At 40.1% G+C, this 19,277-nt stretch overlaps 1 protein-coding gene across 1 annotated transcript in view; it reads right to left on the bottom strand.

Moving 5' to 3' along the window:
• LOC135215852 (piggyBac transposable element-derived protein 3-like) overlaps positions 1–214 on the bottom strand; it is a 1,005-nt gene extending 791 nt beyond the window's left edge. Inside the window, exon 1 of the mRNA XM_064250806.1 lies at positions 1–214. This exon is cut by the window's left edge and continues 791 nt beyond it. Coding sequence (XP_064106876.1) covers positions 1–214 — 214 coding nt within the window.
• Between the last annotated feature and the right edge of the window lie 19,063 nt (positions 215–19,277).

The raw sequence follows: 19,277 nt of genomic DNA, 5'->3' as shown, positions 1-19,277 counted from the left end.
TTTGTACATGGTACCCTTTGACCTTCGTTGCCTTTGTGACGAGGTCAACAAGTTGCAAAATGATACGAGTCTTAAATCCATATTCGGGATGACAAAGTTCGTCGTTGGTTCCAGCGCCATAATATGGAATCATCGCAAGGATATACCCGTTTTCGACGTCTGCTATATCATAAATTCTCAATCCCCACTTTACAGGCTTCTTAGGTTCGTACATTTTGCAGGCAGAGCGTCCTATGAATGGAACCGTGGACTCGTCAGCTGAAAGGTTCCTACTTAGGAGATAAAATTCCAAGAATTTTCCATTCAAATAATTTACAACATTATTTACTTTAGTTTTACGACACACGATTGGGTTAGAAGGGCGCTGGCATGAAGAGATACGTGTAGGCCCCAAAAAAGCTATACAAATCTTTTCTTTGAAAATATTTGCCTTGGAAAAGTCGATGAATGCAACCACTGACCAGAGAAGAAATCTTTTAAGGTTGATTTTCTTTTAATTGCCAAATAAAAAAGAACACCTTGAAATGCTACCATCTCTTCTACAGTAAATGGTACCCAATCATACCATATTGAATGCTGAGGTAGTAGTCGCTTGCGATTTATCTTTTCCTTGGTATAACGATTTGTTTCCAGAGTTATCATGCTCAGAAGTTCCACTGAGAAAAAGAGATGGAAAAAGTCTATTGGGTGTCTTATAGATGTATTTGGGGATAGAAATTCCTGACTTTCCGTATAATCAAAGTTAGGTATAACATGTGTAGCCTCAGTATATGCATCCCAAATACCAGTAGGAATATTATGGTCACTTACTTCATCATCTGAATCTTCGTCACTTTCAGGAACACACATATCTATTTCTTCGTCGAATATTTCGTCAGAGGATGAATCTTCGTCTTCATGATCTTGAAAATAATCTTGTTCATCAAGGTCAGAAAAAGGTGATACTGGATCTGAGGGAAGAGACTCCAAAACACCCCAGATTTCCTCCTCATTCAAGAAACGTCCATTTGCCATGGTAACAGCGTTGCCAACACGCGACGGGAAATACAGCCAGTGAGGGAGCGAGGTATGACTTTCTCCTGCTAGCTAGAGAAAGTCGGAATTTAGGCGTTGTTTTAGATATTTCCGGGCGGGGGGAGAAAGATTATGGGTTTATCTGGGATGATTAGGTTTTCTTTGCTATACAGAAGTCGGTAAATCTAAAGAATAACTCCGTAAGGACTACAAAGAACGTAACCGCGAATACAACACCCGCTGGGGATTTGGGCGTCCAATATATTTCGCCGTGTTTAGTACTGGCCCCTGGGGGTTAATTACAGTCGACCGCCCAAAAATAACGGCAATTTCTTAATAAGCAACCCGAATACAATAGGAAATTGCAATTTCCAAAGAAATTTCCGACGCGGAGTTATTAAGATTTACCCAAAAGTCAAATAGAGAAAACAGGCCTTGAATTGGATAAGTTTAGGGGACACTATATCAATGTTACAAAGATATGCACAGTTTTCTGACGGGTTTCTGTGAGAAGCCCTCAATATCCAGTATGAGCCGGGTGGAGGGCTTCTCCCAGAAGCCCCAAGACCGGAAAGGGTTAAACCGAATCAATAAAATAAAAGCAGCACCTTCAAACCGTATCCAAATAAAAGCAGCACAATTAAACATATAAGACAATCGCATAATACAGCCAAGGGACTGGATTACTGTAGTTACAAACACGTTTAAGAGCAGCCATTAAAAATTTTTTTATAGGAGAACAAAGCAAGAAATATGGACACTTACGTTGCTTGTGGCAAACTTCTGAATTTAAGAGTCAAGTCCTCGTTTCCATAGGTCTTGTTTTGGAGGAGGGGTCTTCAAGTAAGAGATGCGGTTTGAGAGGAGCTATTTACCTGAAATTAGGAAAAAAATATTATTATTAAAGCTCCTTCGTGAGGAACATGAGAAAATGGCTATAAATAGATAAACTTCCAAAACATGTTGTTTACCTGAAATTTATTATTATTATTATTATTATTATTATTATTATTATTATTATTATTATTATTATTATTATTATTATGAACCAAAAAAAACCTTCAGTTTTCTTGTGCACAGTGATTTTGTGGGTTTCTTTTTCAATTATTATTATTATTATTATTATTATTATTATTATTATTATTATTATTATTATTATTATTATAAAAGTCCCTCCGTGAGGAACATGAAAAAATAGTTTTAACTGTTAAACTCCCAAAACATGTCCATTTGTCCAAAGCGAGAGAACAACGGTACAAACTGAGTTAATTGATTAAATTCAAAGCTGCCAGGCAAAGCATTGGGGACTACTTCCGTTTATGCAGTGCTAATGACAGTGAAAAGAGAGGGTTGGAGTAGTTGGACAGCAAGACAAAGACCCTGAAAAAAGAGAAGAATAGCAAGGGTCAAAATATGGAATTGGGACAAAACTACAGAGAGGCAGGACAGGAATACTGACAACAGAATAGGAATTTAGCTAAAGCAAAAGGAGACAGTTATGATATATATATATATATATATATATATATATATTATATGATATATATATATATATATATATATATATATATATATAAATGTATATATATATATATATATATATACATATATATATAATATATATAAATGTATATAAATGTATACATATATATATATATATATATATATATATAATATATAATATATAATATATATATATATGATATATATATATAGTATATAGATAGATAGATAGATAGATAGATAGATAGATAGATATAAATGACTGACAAAGTATAAATGAATTGAGAATGATTCATATGAAATTGTTACTGCATATCGGGAGAAGAAACGAATATAGCCAAACATGTAGTATTTTACAATGTAAAGCAATATTTCCATTGTATATTCGAGCATATTTTTGATACCAGAAAAAAACATGATCAATCAACTCTCAGTATTTGGGCTTTTCAGTCTCCAGGAAATAGTCACCATTAAAAGAGAGAAAAAAAGATCGTTGGCCGGTTAACTATACACTCAAATAAGAGTAAAAAAAAAAAATCCTATGCGTAGATATAAATGAAAGGCGCTTTTATCCCAGGAAATTCTGAAAATTTTTTTTTATACATTTTGAAAAAAAGTCAGTTTTCAGTCTGGACTTCATACTCTAAAACCATTCCAATGTCCATTTTTGGAAAAAGGGATCCAGCTTGTTTGGATATGCCCAGGCCTACTGATGAGCCACGTGGGAAGATCTGCTGAAATGAATTTCCATGGTAACTAAATTCACCCTCAGCACATTCGATCTGACTCAGCATGAGCTGCATTTCACCACTCCACGCCCATTAGCTAGGGCCTAAAGCTGTTGTGGCAATTAGCGCCGCGTAAACACTCGCCACTCTATTGCTGTTTACTTGGTTATCCCTCGACTGTTGCAAGCAACTGACGGCCTTGGAACTATCGACACAAACTAAGGCTCGTTTTGAGAAGGACCTAGCAAAAGTTTGGGTTGATGTTTCCTTTCATTATCGCTGTCATATTATCAGTATTACTGCAAGAATGACAAAGCTTGCTTAATAGTGGGTCTCAAAATCAATCTAATAAAAACAAAAATTGAGCCCAGAGAATGCTCAAAGGGGCCGACCCAATGCCCGCGCATGCCAGTCATTATAACGACGAAGCTCTACGCCCTTTACCGGTAAAGAAGGCTAAAGGAAACAAGTCAATACCTGCTGAATTATCTCGCCTTTCCTCCCCCTTCTCCCCCTCCCCCTCTTAACCCCAACTTTTTCACCTCAAGCTTCCTAATTAGTGAGCCTACCATTCGGCCATGACAATACCCTTTTCCATATAGCCACACGCAACCAGTAATCAGTGAGATACATTGAACTATCACTTATTTTATTTTAATTCTTGAGTGTCTTGTCTTACTGATTTCTGTCTTTATTATTTAAGTTTTTACATTCACACGACCCTTATAAACCTGTCACTGATCATTTTAAAAAATAATATAAAGCAAGAGGAATGATAGCTATTTATAAAGAGTTGAAGTCACAACGAGATTATAAAAAAGTGAATGCATGCAACCCAAGACACCCATTAAACCAATAAAGCAAGTTTTACAATCTAAACCTTTTGTATTAGACCCAGTGGAGGAAAAAGCTAAAAATAAACGAGCGTACACAGACAGACAGACAGAGCCAGAAGGCACACTGACGCATGTGACCACTTACACATTTTGTAATAAGCAAAATAAATAAACTTACGTCACAAGAAGCAGTCGAGCATGTCCAATATGCCTAGTGATCATTTCTTAATACTGAGAGAGAGAGAGAGAGAGAGAGAGAGAGAGAGAGAGAGAGAGAGAGAGAGGAGGGGGTGGGCGTTACTTGGTTAACCCTCCAATTACACCTACGAATCCTTGAATATTCCCAGACTCTCAGCACAACGTAAATCAAATTTCGAATAAGTCGATGTCTAAAAACAGCCTCACTATGGAACTCACCACTAAGTAAGGATTAAACTTACGAGGCTGGTATTTCTACAGAAGCAATCCGCGGTGGCTTAGACTATGGCAATTGACTGATTCCTATGTTATTTGAGTTACTGTACAAGATTTAAAAGTAATATCCATTCGGGCGGCTGTAACTAAGCAGTAATTGAAATTGAAAGTACATAATAGCCGCCCACCAAAACTCAAAGGTATATTAAAGTTTAGTTCCAACCAAACGAAAAAAATATTCCTTTACAACAACCCTTGTAAAGCAACTAAAATAACATAGAAAATGTCAATTGCCATAGTCTAAGTCACTGAAGAACGGTCCTATAGGAAGGTACCAAGTATTCGTTACGGTGAAGGCAATGTAAACACAGACGCCATGTTTAAATTCCCCAACCACCACGGAGCCATATGTTCACTAAGGGTGGGGGGGGGGGGGTTAGGTGGAAGGTACGAGTTGTCTTAGCAGCACCCCACTGAATAGTAACATACCTTGACGCAACTTTCGGCGAAAGCCTAACACTCACTTTCCTAAAACATAATAATTAAGAATAATGTTTGGACCTTACCTTAAAGGGGTGGAGGGGTACAAAGCAGCAGCTGCTTTTAAGAATGCGTGGAGGCGGGGTCTTGGGTTCCTCAAAATGCAGCTTGAAATAAGCAACAGCAAGTACCCGACGAAGTTATACATTCTCCTCCCGTATCTTGGAGTTGACTGAATGGGGCAAAAGACCTGCTTTCTCAGGAGGCCATGGTCCTGGCAAAACCGAGTTAGTCGATCATTAATTACCTGAGTAAAAGGCAGAAAAATCTTTGCAACTCATGTAACAATTGTTACATGAAGTTGGCAAAGAGTTCTGGTGAGGGGCTGGGGCTGCGCGTGAAGTAGATGCAGCAGTGGATGTCATGGCGGCAGATTCAACAGTGTTGGAGTTCTACAGTTAGGAGGTGGCAGGAGGCCAGACCGTAGAAAACAGGGTGGGAGAGGTGGGGTGGAGTAGTAAAAATGCTTTGATGCTATTGGTTGAGGCAGGGTGGGGCTGAGGTAAATGAACAAGCACTTAACAAGATAAGTTGGCAATGTTAAGGGTAATAAAAGTAAATGGGTAGTTAAGGAACTAAATGTAAATGTGGGATGGGTTCAAAATATGAAATAATACAAATACATATATAACGGGCCCAGGAGGAGGGGGTGGGATTTAAGTCCTGGTGGTACAATGTGTAAAAGGGCCTATGTTGTTTTTTAATAAATACAAAAGACCAAATTAAACATAAGGTTAGACATAACAAAACTAATTAAACTTGTAGGGGATGTTGCCTGACCAGGGTGGGGTTGGGCCTGCTGCTAACCCCCCTTAAAGAACCAAACCAACCTAACATAACCTAACCTAGCAGGGGATGTAACCTTACCTAGTAGGGAACTTAACCTAGTAGGCAATGTTGCCTGACCAGGGGGGATTTGCCCCCTGTACCCCCCCTTAAAGGCCTAACCTAACCTAGTAAGGAATGTAACCTAACCTAGTAGGGAACATTGCCTGACCAGGGGGGCTTCGCCCCCCCGTACCCCCCCCTTAAAGGCCTAACCTAACCTAGTAAGGAACGTAAACCTAACCTAAACCTAGTAGGGAAAATACTAGGCCTAACCTAACCAAGTAAGGAATGTAACCTAACTAACCTAACCTAGTAGGGAATATTGCCTGACCAGGGGGGCTTCGCCCCCCGTACCCCCCCTTAAAGGCCTAACCTAACCTAGTAAGGACGTAACCTAACCTAACCTAGTAGGGAAAATACTAGGCCTAAACCTAACAAGTAAGGAATGTAACCTAACTAACCTAACCTAGTAGGAATATTGCCTGGCCAGGGGGGCTTCGCGACCCCCCGTACCCCCCCTCAAAGGCCTAACCTAACTAGTAAGAATGTAACCTAACCAACCTAACCTAACCTAACCTAGTAGGAATATTGCCTGACCAGGGGGGCTTCGCCCCCCGTACCCCCCCTTAAAGGCCTAACCTAACCTAGTAAGGAACGTAACCTAACCTAACCTAGTAGGGAAATACTAGGCCTAATGTAACCTAGTAAGGAATGTAACCTAACCTAGTAGGGAATATTGCCTGACCAGGGGGGCTTTGCCCCCCGTACCCCCCCTTAAAGGCCTAACCTAACCTAGTAAGGAATGTAACCTAACCAACCTAACCTAACCTAACCTAGTAGGGAATATTGCCTGACCAGGGGGGCTTCGCCCCCCCGTACCCCCCCTTAAAGGCCTAACCTAACCTAGTAAGGAACATAACCTAACCTAACCTAGTAGGGAAATACTAGGCCTAACGTAACCTGGTAAGGAATGTAACCTAACCAACCTAACCTAACCTAACCTAGTAGGGAACATTGCCTGACCAGGGGGGCTTCGCCCCCCCCATACCCCCCTTAAAGGCCTAACCTAACCTAGTAAGGAACGTAACCTAACCTAACCTAGTAGGGAAAAACTAGGCCTAACGTAACCTAGTAAGGAATGTAACCTAACCTAACCTAACCTAGTAGGGAATATTGCCTGACCATGGGGGCTTCGCCCCCCGCACCCCCCCTTAACCTAACCTAGTAAGGAATGTAACCTAACCAACCTAACCTAACCTAACCTAGTAGGGAATTTTGCCTGACCATGGGGGCTTCGCCCCCCGTACCCCCCCTTAAAGGCCTAACCTAACCTAGTAAGGAATGTAACCTAACCTAGTAGGTAACCAAGTAGGGAATGTAACCTAACCAACCCCCCCCCCCCCCCCCCCCCCCCCCGGTATCCACCCTTGAAGAACTAACCGTCCTAGCCTAACCGGGTAACCCCCTTCAAGGAAGTAAAACTAGTAGGTAAACCAACATATAACAAACTAAACCTAAGGGTATGTTGCCTAACCGGGGGATGGGATTCGGCCCCCAGTAGGTAAAATGACATATAAACCTAACTTTGATGGGTGTGGAAGTGTTGTAAAATGTAAAAGTAACCATACATAACTGCATAATAGTAAGGAAACTGGAAGGGAGGTGTAAATTGTTAATGTCTGTAAAAGTGTATAATGGAATATATTTAAATGTAGGTTTTTATAAAAATAATGGCAAACTATATATTTAAATGTTATATATTTAAATGTAGGTTTTATAATAATAATGGCAAACTTTAATCTAGATATTGGTATCGGTGAGAAATGCATTGTAAATGGTGTAACGTAAAGAGCCAGTCGTGAATACTGGAAAGGGGAGGGATTGACTTGTGTATAAATGATATAGGGAGTGTGTATGTAATATGGCAACGCAATGTGCAATTTCACGTAACAGGTAGTAGGTAGGTATCGAAACGTCCCTAAAAACTGAGTTCTATATCAACACGTAGGCATTTTTAGGTGTCTGTCCTCAATTATAACATAATATTTCAAGTTATATATGGTGAAATGATTAGGTGGGATATTTCAAAAACAGTTATTATACAGAATACTTATGGGAAAATGAAAACAAGGAAAAACACTAGAATTCACATAACATGTTAATAAACAAATTTAGGTAAATGCTTTTATGTAACTCAACGTATGGTTACCAGCCAGGGTTCCCAGATGACACCACTACCAACCAGCCAAAGTCTACCATGAAACCAGCCAAAATCCCGCCAAATCGGAAATCCAAACCAACCCAAATAACCGGCAAATATATGTGCGTTATATTTATCTTTATAAATGCATATTTTTTTATCATATATATGCTTGTATAGCGGCATCATAGTTTTAGTTAGATAATATAAAACTAATATAAGAATACAGGAAAAAAAAACGAGAATGAATTGAAATTTGAAATGAGGCTCGTTCTCTGAGAATCCGGCGGCCTGTTTTGTGTGCGTTATATTTATCTTTATTAAAAGCATATATTTTTATCATAATATATGCTTGTGTGCGTTATATTTATCTTTATAAAGCATATTTTTTATCATATATATGCTTGTATAGCGGCATCAATAGTTTTTTAGTTAAGAAATGAAACTAATATAAGAATACAAAAAGAAAAAAAAAAACGAGAATGAAAAAAAATTGAAATTTTGAAATGAGGCTCTTTCTCTGAGATCCGGAGGCCTTTTTGTTTTGGGTCGTTCTGGTGTGTGTCATTTTTTTTAATTTTCCATTCCTAAAACATATTTTTGCTTAAATGTTACCCAAGTTTTTATGAAAACCTATTCAAATTCCCCAGATTTTCCTGAAAACCTTACCTTCAAAAATTCCCAATCTGGGGAGAGATTCCTCAAACGTGGGATCTGTGTTTTAGCTCAAATAGAAAGTATTTGAAACCAGCCAAAATACCACTAACCAGCCAAAGTGAATTTTTTACCCACCAAATTAGGAAAAAAAGCCAAATTTGGTGAGAAACTGCCCAAATCTGGGAACCCTGTACCACCCAATCCTTCACTCAGTCCGGTAGCAACGTAGGGGTCATACTGTAACGTGTTTGGCTAAATACATGTATCCCTCCCGTAAACCCCCATTTCTTTCCTCACTAAGCAGTCTGAGTTTAGGCCAAAAGCTCCCTTACAGTTAGCGGCATGCGCAGTAGCATTAGCGCATGCGTAGTAGGAATTCATGTTGTTGTGGTAGTAGTAGTAGTAGACGAATATGGATGTGGAACGGCTCCACTATCGCTAGTTTTGTTATCTCTTATTTCCGCCTGTATTTCGTGTTTTTAAAAGTGATAAATGTGGGAAATACCACAATAACACGGCAAAATCACCCCCCAAGTAGTTTCTCCCCACCCAAAACCCCGGTTCCCACTGGGTCCCCCTCCCCCACCGTAGGATAGAGTTAGGGTTTTGGGTTTTGTCCACCCAAAACCCCGGTTCCCAATGGGAAATCCCCTTTACCGTAGGATAGAGTTCAAAGGTAATTAGAGTCGTCCGAATAAATATTACTTCAAATTCTTGTTCAGGAGGTAAAACTGCATAGAAAAACCGCAACTGCCATACTCTGGGCCGCCGCGGATAGGTAGTACACTAGATCTACCACGAGGCTTATTAGGCCAGTATGCCTGTACCAAGCACTTAACTCGGCTCTTACAGCTCCCTCGGTGACCGAAGTCGACGTAAATAACAGTGGATCCCCCAAAAATAACGGTAGTCTTAATAAGCAACCCAAATGCTATAGGAAACTGTAATTTCCAAAAGAAATTCCCGACGCGGAGTTATTAACTTAAGAGTACTTAGATTCTACCGAATACGATTAATACCACCTATTTTGTCACTAGGTAAGAGTAATGAAAATATCTATATGACCGTACATATTTTTTTTATTACAGGACAATCCAGTTAAATGTTTATTCTAACTAACCATCACCAGAAATTAGTCAAAATTAAGCAGACTTATCACGAAACGGGAAGTACTTACGGAATTTTGAGGAAACGAATGTTGCAAATACACAGCTTTAAATACACCGTCGTTTCTCCTTGCCGGCTGCCCAAGAACTGCACAAGATGTTAAGCAAAACCTTCTCTTGGCCAATCAGAGACTTAAACCTCCACCACACCCAAAGACTATTTACTGAAGGACCACCACACCCAACTGAGAAACCTCATCCATCTATCGCCTTCTCTCACAGGCTGAAGCTATGAGGTCTGGCCCATGGATGGAAGGTTTTGAAAGCGATCTCCCCATTGGCTGGTGGGATTGAGCCAGATTTTCCAAAATGATTTTGACTTTCTCAACCTATCATTTTCACCTTCAGTGAAAATGAATAGACTCCGTAAATAGACGGCTGTAGAGCGAGATACCCCAAATAATTAATTGATAACCTGATAAATTCTGCAAAGTAAAATATTGGAGATGGAACAGCCTAGAACTCGACTGTACCTTGGATAATGTGCTGGCAGACCAGTCATTACGTGAAAGTAGACCTATCCGATTGGAATAAAAATTAAAATGTAATTATTCTCATGAATAATTACATTTACCAGGAAAATCGTGCACAGCAAGCAAAATCATAATTGCACTGACCATAATATCTAGATTATGAAAACTTAAAAATGATTTTCATAAAGGATATAGACGGTGCATAAAACGTTACTAGGGAGATGTCTTGAATAATCCATTTTTTCCTCTCAACAAATTCTGCCATGTTTAAAGAAGGCAGCACAGAACACATCGCTACTAACATTTAGTGACAGTCAAAACAACTTAGAAATTAAACTATTGAAAGTAACGGAGAAATTTCTTGATTACGCGATAGACACTGATTTCCACTTTATGTTTTCAATGCGATCCCTGGGAGAAATGTCTAAAGTAATCGTTACTCCATTGACGCTCAAAGGCTACGTACTTAATGGTCTGGAATCTGCATTGATAAATAGAACGAATTAAGTCAGAACTGACTCATCTCAAATCTAATCGAAAAGGTCGCTTGTTTGTCTCCAACAGCCAGTCAGCCATTCTGTAAATCTCGCTTTCATCTCAAAATATTACATGACTAGTAATATTCATAAATAAACAGGACACATTTTTGCTGTGAAAACTCCAAATATTCGAGGGGATTGGCCAACTGATCCTTCTGTGGTTGGTAGGTTTAGATGAAACTGTCCTTATGGCAGCGCGGCCGCTGCACTGTGGCGGTCTTCAAGAGTGGGAAGGCAATGCAACAGCGTTCAAAAGGGAAAATAAATTATATTGGATTTTGTGTTTGCTTATACTAGTTGATAAACCGATTAATACTGATGTCATTTTTACACAAAATCTGATAAATCTGGTAGAGATTCTTAGAAGCTGGTTTTAAGGCACCAATCACTGATGCAAGATGACAAGGGGATTCAAAATAAGTTCCACAACTTCCTTGAGAAACACCTTTCTAGGAGAATGCCCATGTTTTCCTACATCGTAGAACTCGGCATCTTTGGCATACACTATGAAAGGAACTACATTATCCCAGATCCTTACAATAAGCTTAAAACATCCACTGTATGACAGACTTTAAAAGGCCTTATAAACCGTCAGCTTTAGCTATAATCCCAATTGGATTCTGTTACGAAATGTGAAGCGATAAGGTTGACATTTTGGATTGATATGATGAAAACCAACCTTATACAACGTTGGTTCATGCATCTATTCACGGTATCGTATTTCGTCCAAAAGCAAACATTTTATCACACCAACTACATGCAACAAATCCATTTCCCTAAAAGACCAGCAATTTAGAGTAAAAGGGTTAAAACTATATCTTACGGTTTCGAAGCTGATTGTTAAATGGGAACAGAGTTGTACAGCGGGCCTTAGCTTGATCACCTTACCTGACTGCACCAAGGTTCATGAAAACGCGCTTTAAAGCCAACAACCCCCCCCCCCCAAATCCCACCCCCCGCCCTGTAGGCTTACATACCAGATTTACATAGACATTTACATACATTACCATGCACTTTCAGGACACTTTCAACATTAATTTATATATAGTCTATCAACATAAGCAATGTAACTTCTTTTTAACCCTCCAAATATACATAAATATACTATATTCGTATACAATATCTGATTATACACACACACACACACACACACACACACACACACACACACACATATATATAATATATATATATATTATATATTATATATATATATATATATATATAAATCTCCAGTTTATGCGATCACTTTGTATTCTGTAGTCGATTTTGGAGTTGTTTTGATTTGGTTTTATATTTTACTTTCGAAAAATTTCATATGGAAATTTTTTAACACAGGATATAAAGGTTACCAAAGATTTTTTAAGTAGATTTCCCTGAGATTCAAATTACACATTTTTTATTAATTCTATTAGAATATTCTTGGGAAAATGGTATATCTTTTTATGAATTTTACTGTCACATTATTCTATGCATTATTTAACACATTTACGAAGGCACCATTGTTTTTATGGTGACATCAGGGATAGTATCATCCTCTCTTTCTCTTCCAACCATCCTCTAGAGATTTTACCAATAATAGGTCTAGCAGGAACATTTGTTTTGTGCGTTTTAATTGTTTCACACATAAACGGCAACAGAGAGTATTCTGTACTTTTCAAAAGGTCCCACGTATTCAGCGTTTAGTAATTATATATATCATATATATATATATATATATATATATATAATTACTATATATATATATATATATATTATATATATATATATATATATATATATATATATATATATATATATATATATATAATTACTAAACGCTGAATACGTGGGACCTTTTGAAAAGTACAGAATACTCTCTGTTGCCGTTTATGTGTGAAACAATTAAAACGCACAAAACAAATGTTCCTGCTAGACCTATTATTGGTAAAATCTCTAGAGGATGGTTGGAAGAGAAAGAGAGGATGATACTATCCCTGATGTCACCATAAAAACAATGGTGACTTCGTAAATGTGTTAAATAATGCATAGAATAATGTGACAGTAAATTTCATAAAAAGATATACCATTTCCCAAGAACATTCTAATAGAATTAATAAAAATATGTGTAATTTGAATTCTCAGGGAAATCTACTTAAAAAATCTTTGGTAACCTTTCATATCCTGTGTTAAAAAATTTCCATATGAAATTTTTCGAAAGTAAAATATAAAACCAAATCAAAACAATTCCAAAATCGACCACAGAATACAAAGTGATCGCATAAACTGGAGATTGTCACTAGGGATATGGAGCGACAGGAGGATTAGTTAGGAGGTTAAAGGAATGTTAATAATATAAACAGACCGGCGATGGTTTACGAACTCCAAAAGCGCCCGATGAAGAAAGACCGAGAACGGAAAATGCACGTGGCAGAGAAGAGGATCTTGTGATGGATGTGCGGTCATAGGATGAGATACAATAAAAAATGAATTCATTTTTCCTCTCTACGTATATTTTATTCAAGAAGTCCAGAACTAAGACACATTTCATAATAAAAGTTTTAAATATACAGTGCTTTCTATGGAATCCTTTAAAAGTCAATATAATTCAAGAATATTAAAATAATGTTAAATAAAATCCAATAAATGAAGCTAGCCTTTCCTTTGGATCTCTCCTTCAGCAATCTGAAAACGATCTCTTGGAATTTTTGGAGCAAGTGGCAGATTCTCAAGTCAAGGGTACTCTGTCGTTTGAGGTAGGCAGGGTCCTCTGCTCTTTAGGGCAGAGGATGGGGCCCCTGCCCTTTTTGGGAGAGGCGGGGTCCCCTGCCCTTTGGGGCTGAGGCGGAGGCCACTGCCCATTTTGGGCAGAAGCTGGGTCCCTTGCCCTTTTTGGGCAGAAGCGGGGTCACCTACCCTTTGGGGCAGAGGAAGGGCCCCCTGCCCTTTTTGGACAGAGGCGGGGTCCCCTGCTCTTTGGGGCAGAGATGGGGCCTTGGGCAGGGGTGTGGTCCCCTGCCCATTGGGTCAGAGGTGGGGTCACCAGCCCTTTTTGGGTAGAGGCGGGGTCCCCTGCCCTTTGGGGTGGAGGCGGAGCCCCTTGCCCTTTGGGGCAGAGGTGAGGCCCCCTGCCCTTTGGGGCAGAGGCAGGGCCCCCAGCCCTCTGGGGCAGAGGCGGGGCCCCATGCCCTTTGGGTCAGAGGCAGGGCACCCTGCTCTTTGGGGCAGAGGTAGGGCCTCCAGCTCTTTAGGGTAGAGGCGGGGCCTCCAGAGGCTGGATCCCCTGTATTTTGGGGCAGAGGCATGGCCCCTTGCCCTTTGTGGTAGAGGTGGGGGCCCCTGCCCTTTGGGGCAGAGGCAGGGCTCCTTGCCTTTTGGGGCAGAGGTGGGGCCCTCTGGGGCAGAGGTAGGGTACCCTGTCCTTTGGGGGCAGAGGCCGGGTATACTGTCCTTTGAGGGCAGAGGCGGGACCCCCTGTTCTTTGGGGGCAGAGGCCGGGTATACTGTCCTTTGAGGGCAGAGGCGGGTCCCCCGTCTTTGGGGGCAGAGGCCGGGTATACTGTCCTTTGAGGGCAGAGGCGGGACCCCTTGCCCTTTGGGGCAGAGGTAGGGCACCCTTTCCTTTGGGGGCAGAGGCAGGGCACCGTGTCCTTTGGGGCAGAGGCTGGGCACCCTGCTCTTTGGAGTAGAGGTGGGGCACCCTGCTTTTTGGGGCAGAGGCCGGGTCCCCTGCCCTTTGGGGTGGAGGCAGGGTCCCCTGCCCTTTGGGCCAGAGGCGGGGCAACCTGCCCTTTGGGGCACAGGAGGGGTAACCTGCCCTTTGGGGCAGAGGCAGGGTATCCTGCTATTTGAGACAGACGTGGGATCCCCTGCCCTTTTCCATTAACAAATTTGAGGAAGATCTTCCATCATGTGCGATTCACTGGAGCTTCAAGCACCTCATGAGTGCATTAAAAATTTTAAGCAATATTTTACTCATTAGAAGTGAAGGAAATGCTGTAAAATCCAAGCAAAAGCATTTGCATAACGTTTCATTTAGTTGGGAACGAGCGCATCAACGAATCCCTCCGTTCCACGCCCATAATCTGATTTCCACGGGAGGAATAGTTATATGACGTCACAACGGAAGATCCCACCATGGCGTCCGGACATAGACCGGTTCAACGGTCAGAGAATCTAGAGTTTCTCTCGATTATGAGAGCGGAATTTCAACAGTGTCCAGGGGAACACAGGCTATCATCAGCACCGCTCAGCGCTGAAACAAGCGTTCATGAAGCCCACAAAATTGCCGAAAAATGGCCTATCTGCACTCTCTCATAAGCATTTTCTATATACCTGTAAATCTATACATAATAGTTGCTCGGTCACCGCCTAGTGACTCCTCGGCATAACCGGGCATATTATATGTTTATTCAGCAAAAGAATGTGTCACTGACATCTCTACACTCGGAACAAGCTTCCGTCCAGAACGGCACTTATATACGCAGTTTATACATGCAGCGGCACACATTACTAAAATCATCATAAAAATCATACCACACTCCAGTCTAGGAGTAATTTGCTTACGCTACTGCAAAAAAAAAAAAAAAAAAGAAAAAAAAAAGAAAAAAAAAGAAATCGTGTCTTTGACCTCAAGTACTTGTTTCACCTAAGTGTCATATTTACATTAGTCTATGTAATAAAAGCAAAAGAAAATGTTATTGGTTTCAAATAAAGAAAATGAGATTTTGTTGAGTACCAAGATATTAATGTAGCATATACTATTATAATTTACTTTGCTCATTGTTTTTTCGGTTATTTCTTCAAGTTTTTAAATTTGAGATTGAATATACATCAAAATGCTATCTTTTTCAACGGCATATCCAACATTAATAAAGCAGAAATTGACTCTTCATAAAGAATGAATTTCAAAGGTGCTATATCAGTGCGCATACACGGTTCTTAAAAACATCTGTTGCGAACAGATGCATGTTTGCAACAATATTTTGTCACTATCACCTGGACAGAAAAGTTCACAACATGTTAACAGCTTATTCAGTAATGTGTTCCTTTGAATGTTGCAAGCGCATGCTTAATAGATGAGCCTTATAAAATATAAGAAACATTTTCCTTTGCAAGTTTTGTATCGACCCAAGCATTTATTAAACTTGTAAAAGTGTTTCATAATATTTGATTTACAATCTTCTATCAAAATCTAACTAAGCTTAGGTCTAATGAAATATATTTGTCTTAACGATTTTCGTGATCTAGGAAGTATCCTTTTATTTGAAAAAGTGTAGGCCTCATCCGTATTTCTAAAAAATAAAGAGCTTGGGTCTGTTGTTGTAATAACAACTACTCTACATTGTTCTTGTAAGTGGTAGTGTTTAGATTCATTAGCAAAAAGCAAATTAGCAAATTTGCTTAAAAATTATTACCATGTCCCATATAAAATGGCAACAATGGGAATTAAATTTTCCTCTCTGAAAAACTATGGTTTGAACTTTCACATTCATTGTACTATATTTAGGCCTATTCTGCTTACCCTGTCCTGGTTCATGAATGCACAACTTACTGAGAGGGAAAATCCGTAGGATGTTTACCCCGAGCAACTGCGACAACCGCTTCAAAAATGTAATTTATTTTGATTTTTTATTTGCTAATGAAGTATCATCCACTGTGGTGGCCAGATTCTAGCACTCTTCGAACTGTTCATCAGGTCGCTTCTTGCTGATCTCTGAAATCAGTGCTTGTACTTGAATAGATGCTGCAGCAATGTTAAGAGTTTTAATTTGCAGATTCTTTGATACAATGTGAGACAGCTTTGAAAGATCACTCAGTACTGTCACAGTCAAGCAAAATTGAAAATCAATTGCTTTCAGGAGAGATATTACTTCACATATTGTCTGACTGCCATAGCTTGAATCCTGCATGCTTATATTCAAGGTTTTCACAACTTCAGTAATATCTACTCGAGCTGTGCAACTGTCATTTCTAGTAATCTTAGTAAAAGAGAAAATTGGATGCACTAAGATCATAGATGTTTTCCATTTAGTAGACACGATGTTACAACTTCAGTCTTCTGCACCATATAACGTACCTAATTTATGCGAAAGAGGCAGCATATTCCACAGACAATTAAATAACAATAGATCGCAGACGCAAAAGCTCCTGTCCTCATAGCTGCTCTGCCAAGACTTCCAGCTGTTACAAAATATATAGAAGTAAAATATTGTTAAACATTTTCATAGTCTTAAGCTGGTTAACAGCTTTCGGTATTAGCTAATATATATTTAAACGGAACTAGATAGACTATAGCAAAGAGACAAGATGAAGTAGTAATGCCAGGTAGTTTAGTAATGGCTGAAATACCAGCATCGTCCTTGTTACGATTAAAGGAATTTTTTGGATATATGTCCACAAGCAAGAAAACATTTCCGCAGAAGCAAATGATCAGTAATATAATATTCGAATAATAAATGGAAATGTAAGGTGATCCAGACTCGATAACACTTTAGACTCTCTGAAAATATTTCAAAAATAAATGTTCAGCATAATAGATGAAGCTCGTGAAGAAATTCCACGTCAAGAACACGAAGGTAGAAGAAGAATGGTCTTCATGATAACATCCTAAAAATCCCCTGTCAAAGGGTGGATCCGTCAGAGCAAATAAAGTGGTACACTGTAGGCATTACTAAAAGTTGTTTGCTTCTGTTCTTCACTTTTGCTGTCCAGCTGTGCAGCCACTCTAACTTCCACTTTCCATGTCTCAAGCACGGAATAGCTGAGTGTCTCAAAGCTTGGCTTTATGGCTGAATTTTTCATATGTCAATAGCCAAAGCCTCATTCTACAAATTAATTATATTTACGTAGGTCAGTGCTTCTATTTTCAAATTATTATTATTATTATTATTATTGTACTTAGGAAGCAGACCCTCTCTCAAGCATACTTTATTAAAAGTAATGGCTACTTCAGCAGCGTTACACTTGTAGAGATTCTTCTCTATTTTGCGAATAGCGGCTTTTTCAGTGCTACTTAAACAGGCTAGTAGAGCGCCTATAGAGGTCATGGTAAAATACAGGGTCAAAATAGGTGTATATATTTGAATTTTACAGATAAACTATGATACCATAGTCATCAAAGTCATTAACGATTTTCTCTCTCTCTCTCTCTCTCTCTCTCTCTCTCTCTCTCTCTCTCTCTCTTTCTTAAAGCGAGCTTTCGTCTGGAGCTGCCAGACATCCTCGGGCTGGGAAGCTGAGGGTGGACTGATCTTGGTGCGGTGTCCGTCCTCCTTATATCTGTGGTTGACAGCAGGGGGTCTGCCCCATGCTTGTCTCCTATTGGCTGGTGGCGGTGAGTCTTGTTTTCATTGGCTGCCTGAGCCAGGTCTCAAGCCACTTTCTTCGGGCCGATGGTTGCGTTGCAGCATATCCTGCAGCCGCCTGGACCTCCTAAGCGGCGCTGTAACATTGATGGGCGTTGCGCTACGCTGTGGGACGTCACGGCTACTTTGATTTCCATCGGCTGCAGGAGTACCTCGTTCGGGGGCGTTGTCATCCATAGAGTTGTCATGATCGGTGGTGTCATTGTTGGTGGCAGGTCTTCTCATACTCGTAGGGAGGAGAAATTCTTCCTGCGTCGTATTCAGAGTAGGTTTTATTTGCTGGATGAGTAGCGCCTCCAGCAGGCGCAACCGACGGGCATCAGGGGCCTTCCCGATGATCTTCGTGTTCTTTATGATGACATCTCGGGAGATGGCCTCGTGATGTTTGGTGCGGGCGTGATTCTTTATAGCCCCCTCTTGGGCGTGGCACGAGAGTCTCTTCGACAGTCGCATGGTAGTCATACCTACGTAGGCGCCGCTGCATTCGCGGACTGGGCATGTATATTGGTACACTACATGCGTCTGCTTCAGGGGTTCTCGTACCTGTGGAGAGGGGTTATTTTTCATAATAAGATCGCGCGTCCTCCGATTCTGGTAATATATGATTAGGTCGATATTCTTGGTGTCGTCAGTCGGGGATACATTATCGGAAATAATTTCCGATAATGTATTCCCATTACCGTGAAGAGGACGCCATTAAGAAAATTATTTCCGATAATGTATCCCCGACTGACGACACCAAGAATATCGACCTAATCATATATTACCAGAATCGGAGGACGCGCGATCTTATTATGAAAAATAACCCCTCTCCACAGGTACGAGAACCCCTGAAGCAGACGCATGTAGTGTACCAATATACATGCCCAGTCCGCGAATGCAGCGGCGCCTACGTAGGTATGACTACCATGCGACTGTTCGAAGAGACTCTCGTGCCACGCCCAAGAGGGGGCTATAAAGAATCACGCCCGCACCAAACATCACGAGGCCATCTCCCGAGATGTCATCATAAAGAACACGAAGATCATCGGGA

Source organism: Macrobrachium nipponense, chromosome 5, assembly GCF_015104395.2.
Source record: "Macrobrachium nipponense isolate FS-2020 chromosome 5, ASM1510439v2, whole genome shotgun sequence".
NCBI lineage: Eukaryota > Metazoa > Arthropoda > Malacostraca > Decapoda > Palaemonidae > Macrobrachium > Macrobrachium nipponense.
Note: the sequence above shows the minus strand (reverse complement) of the source record. Positions and strands in the feature narration are given on the sequence as shown.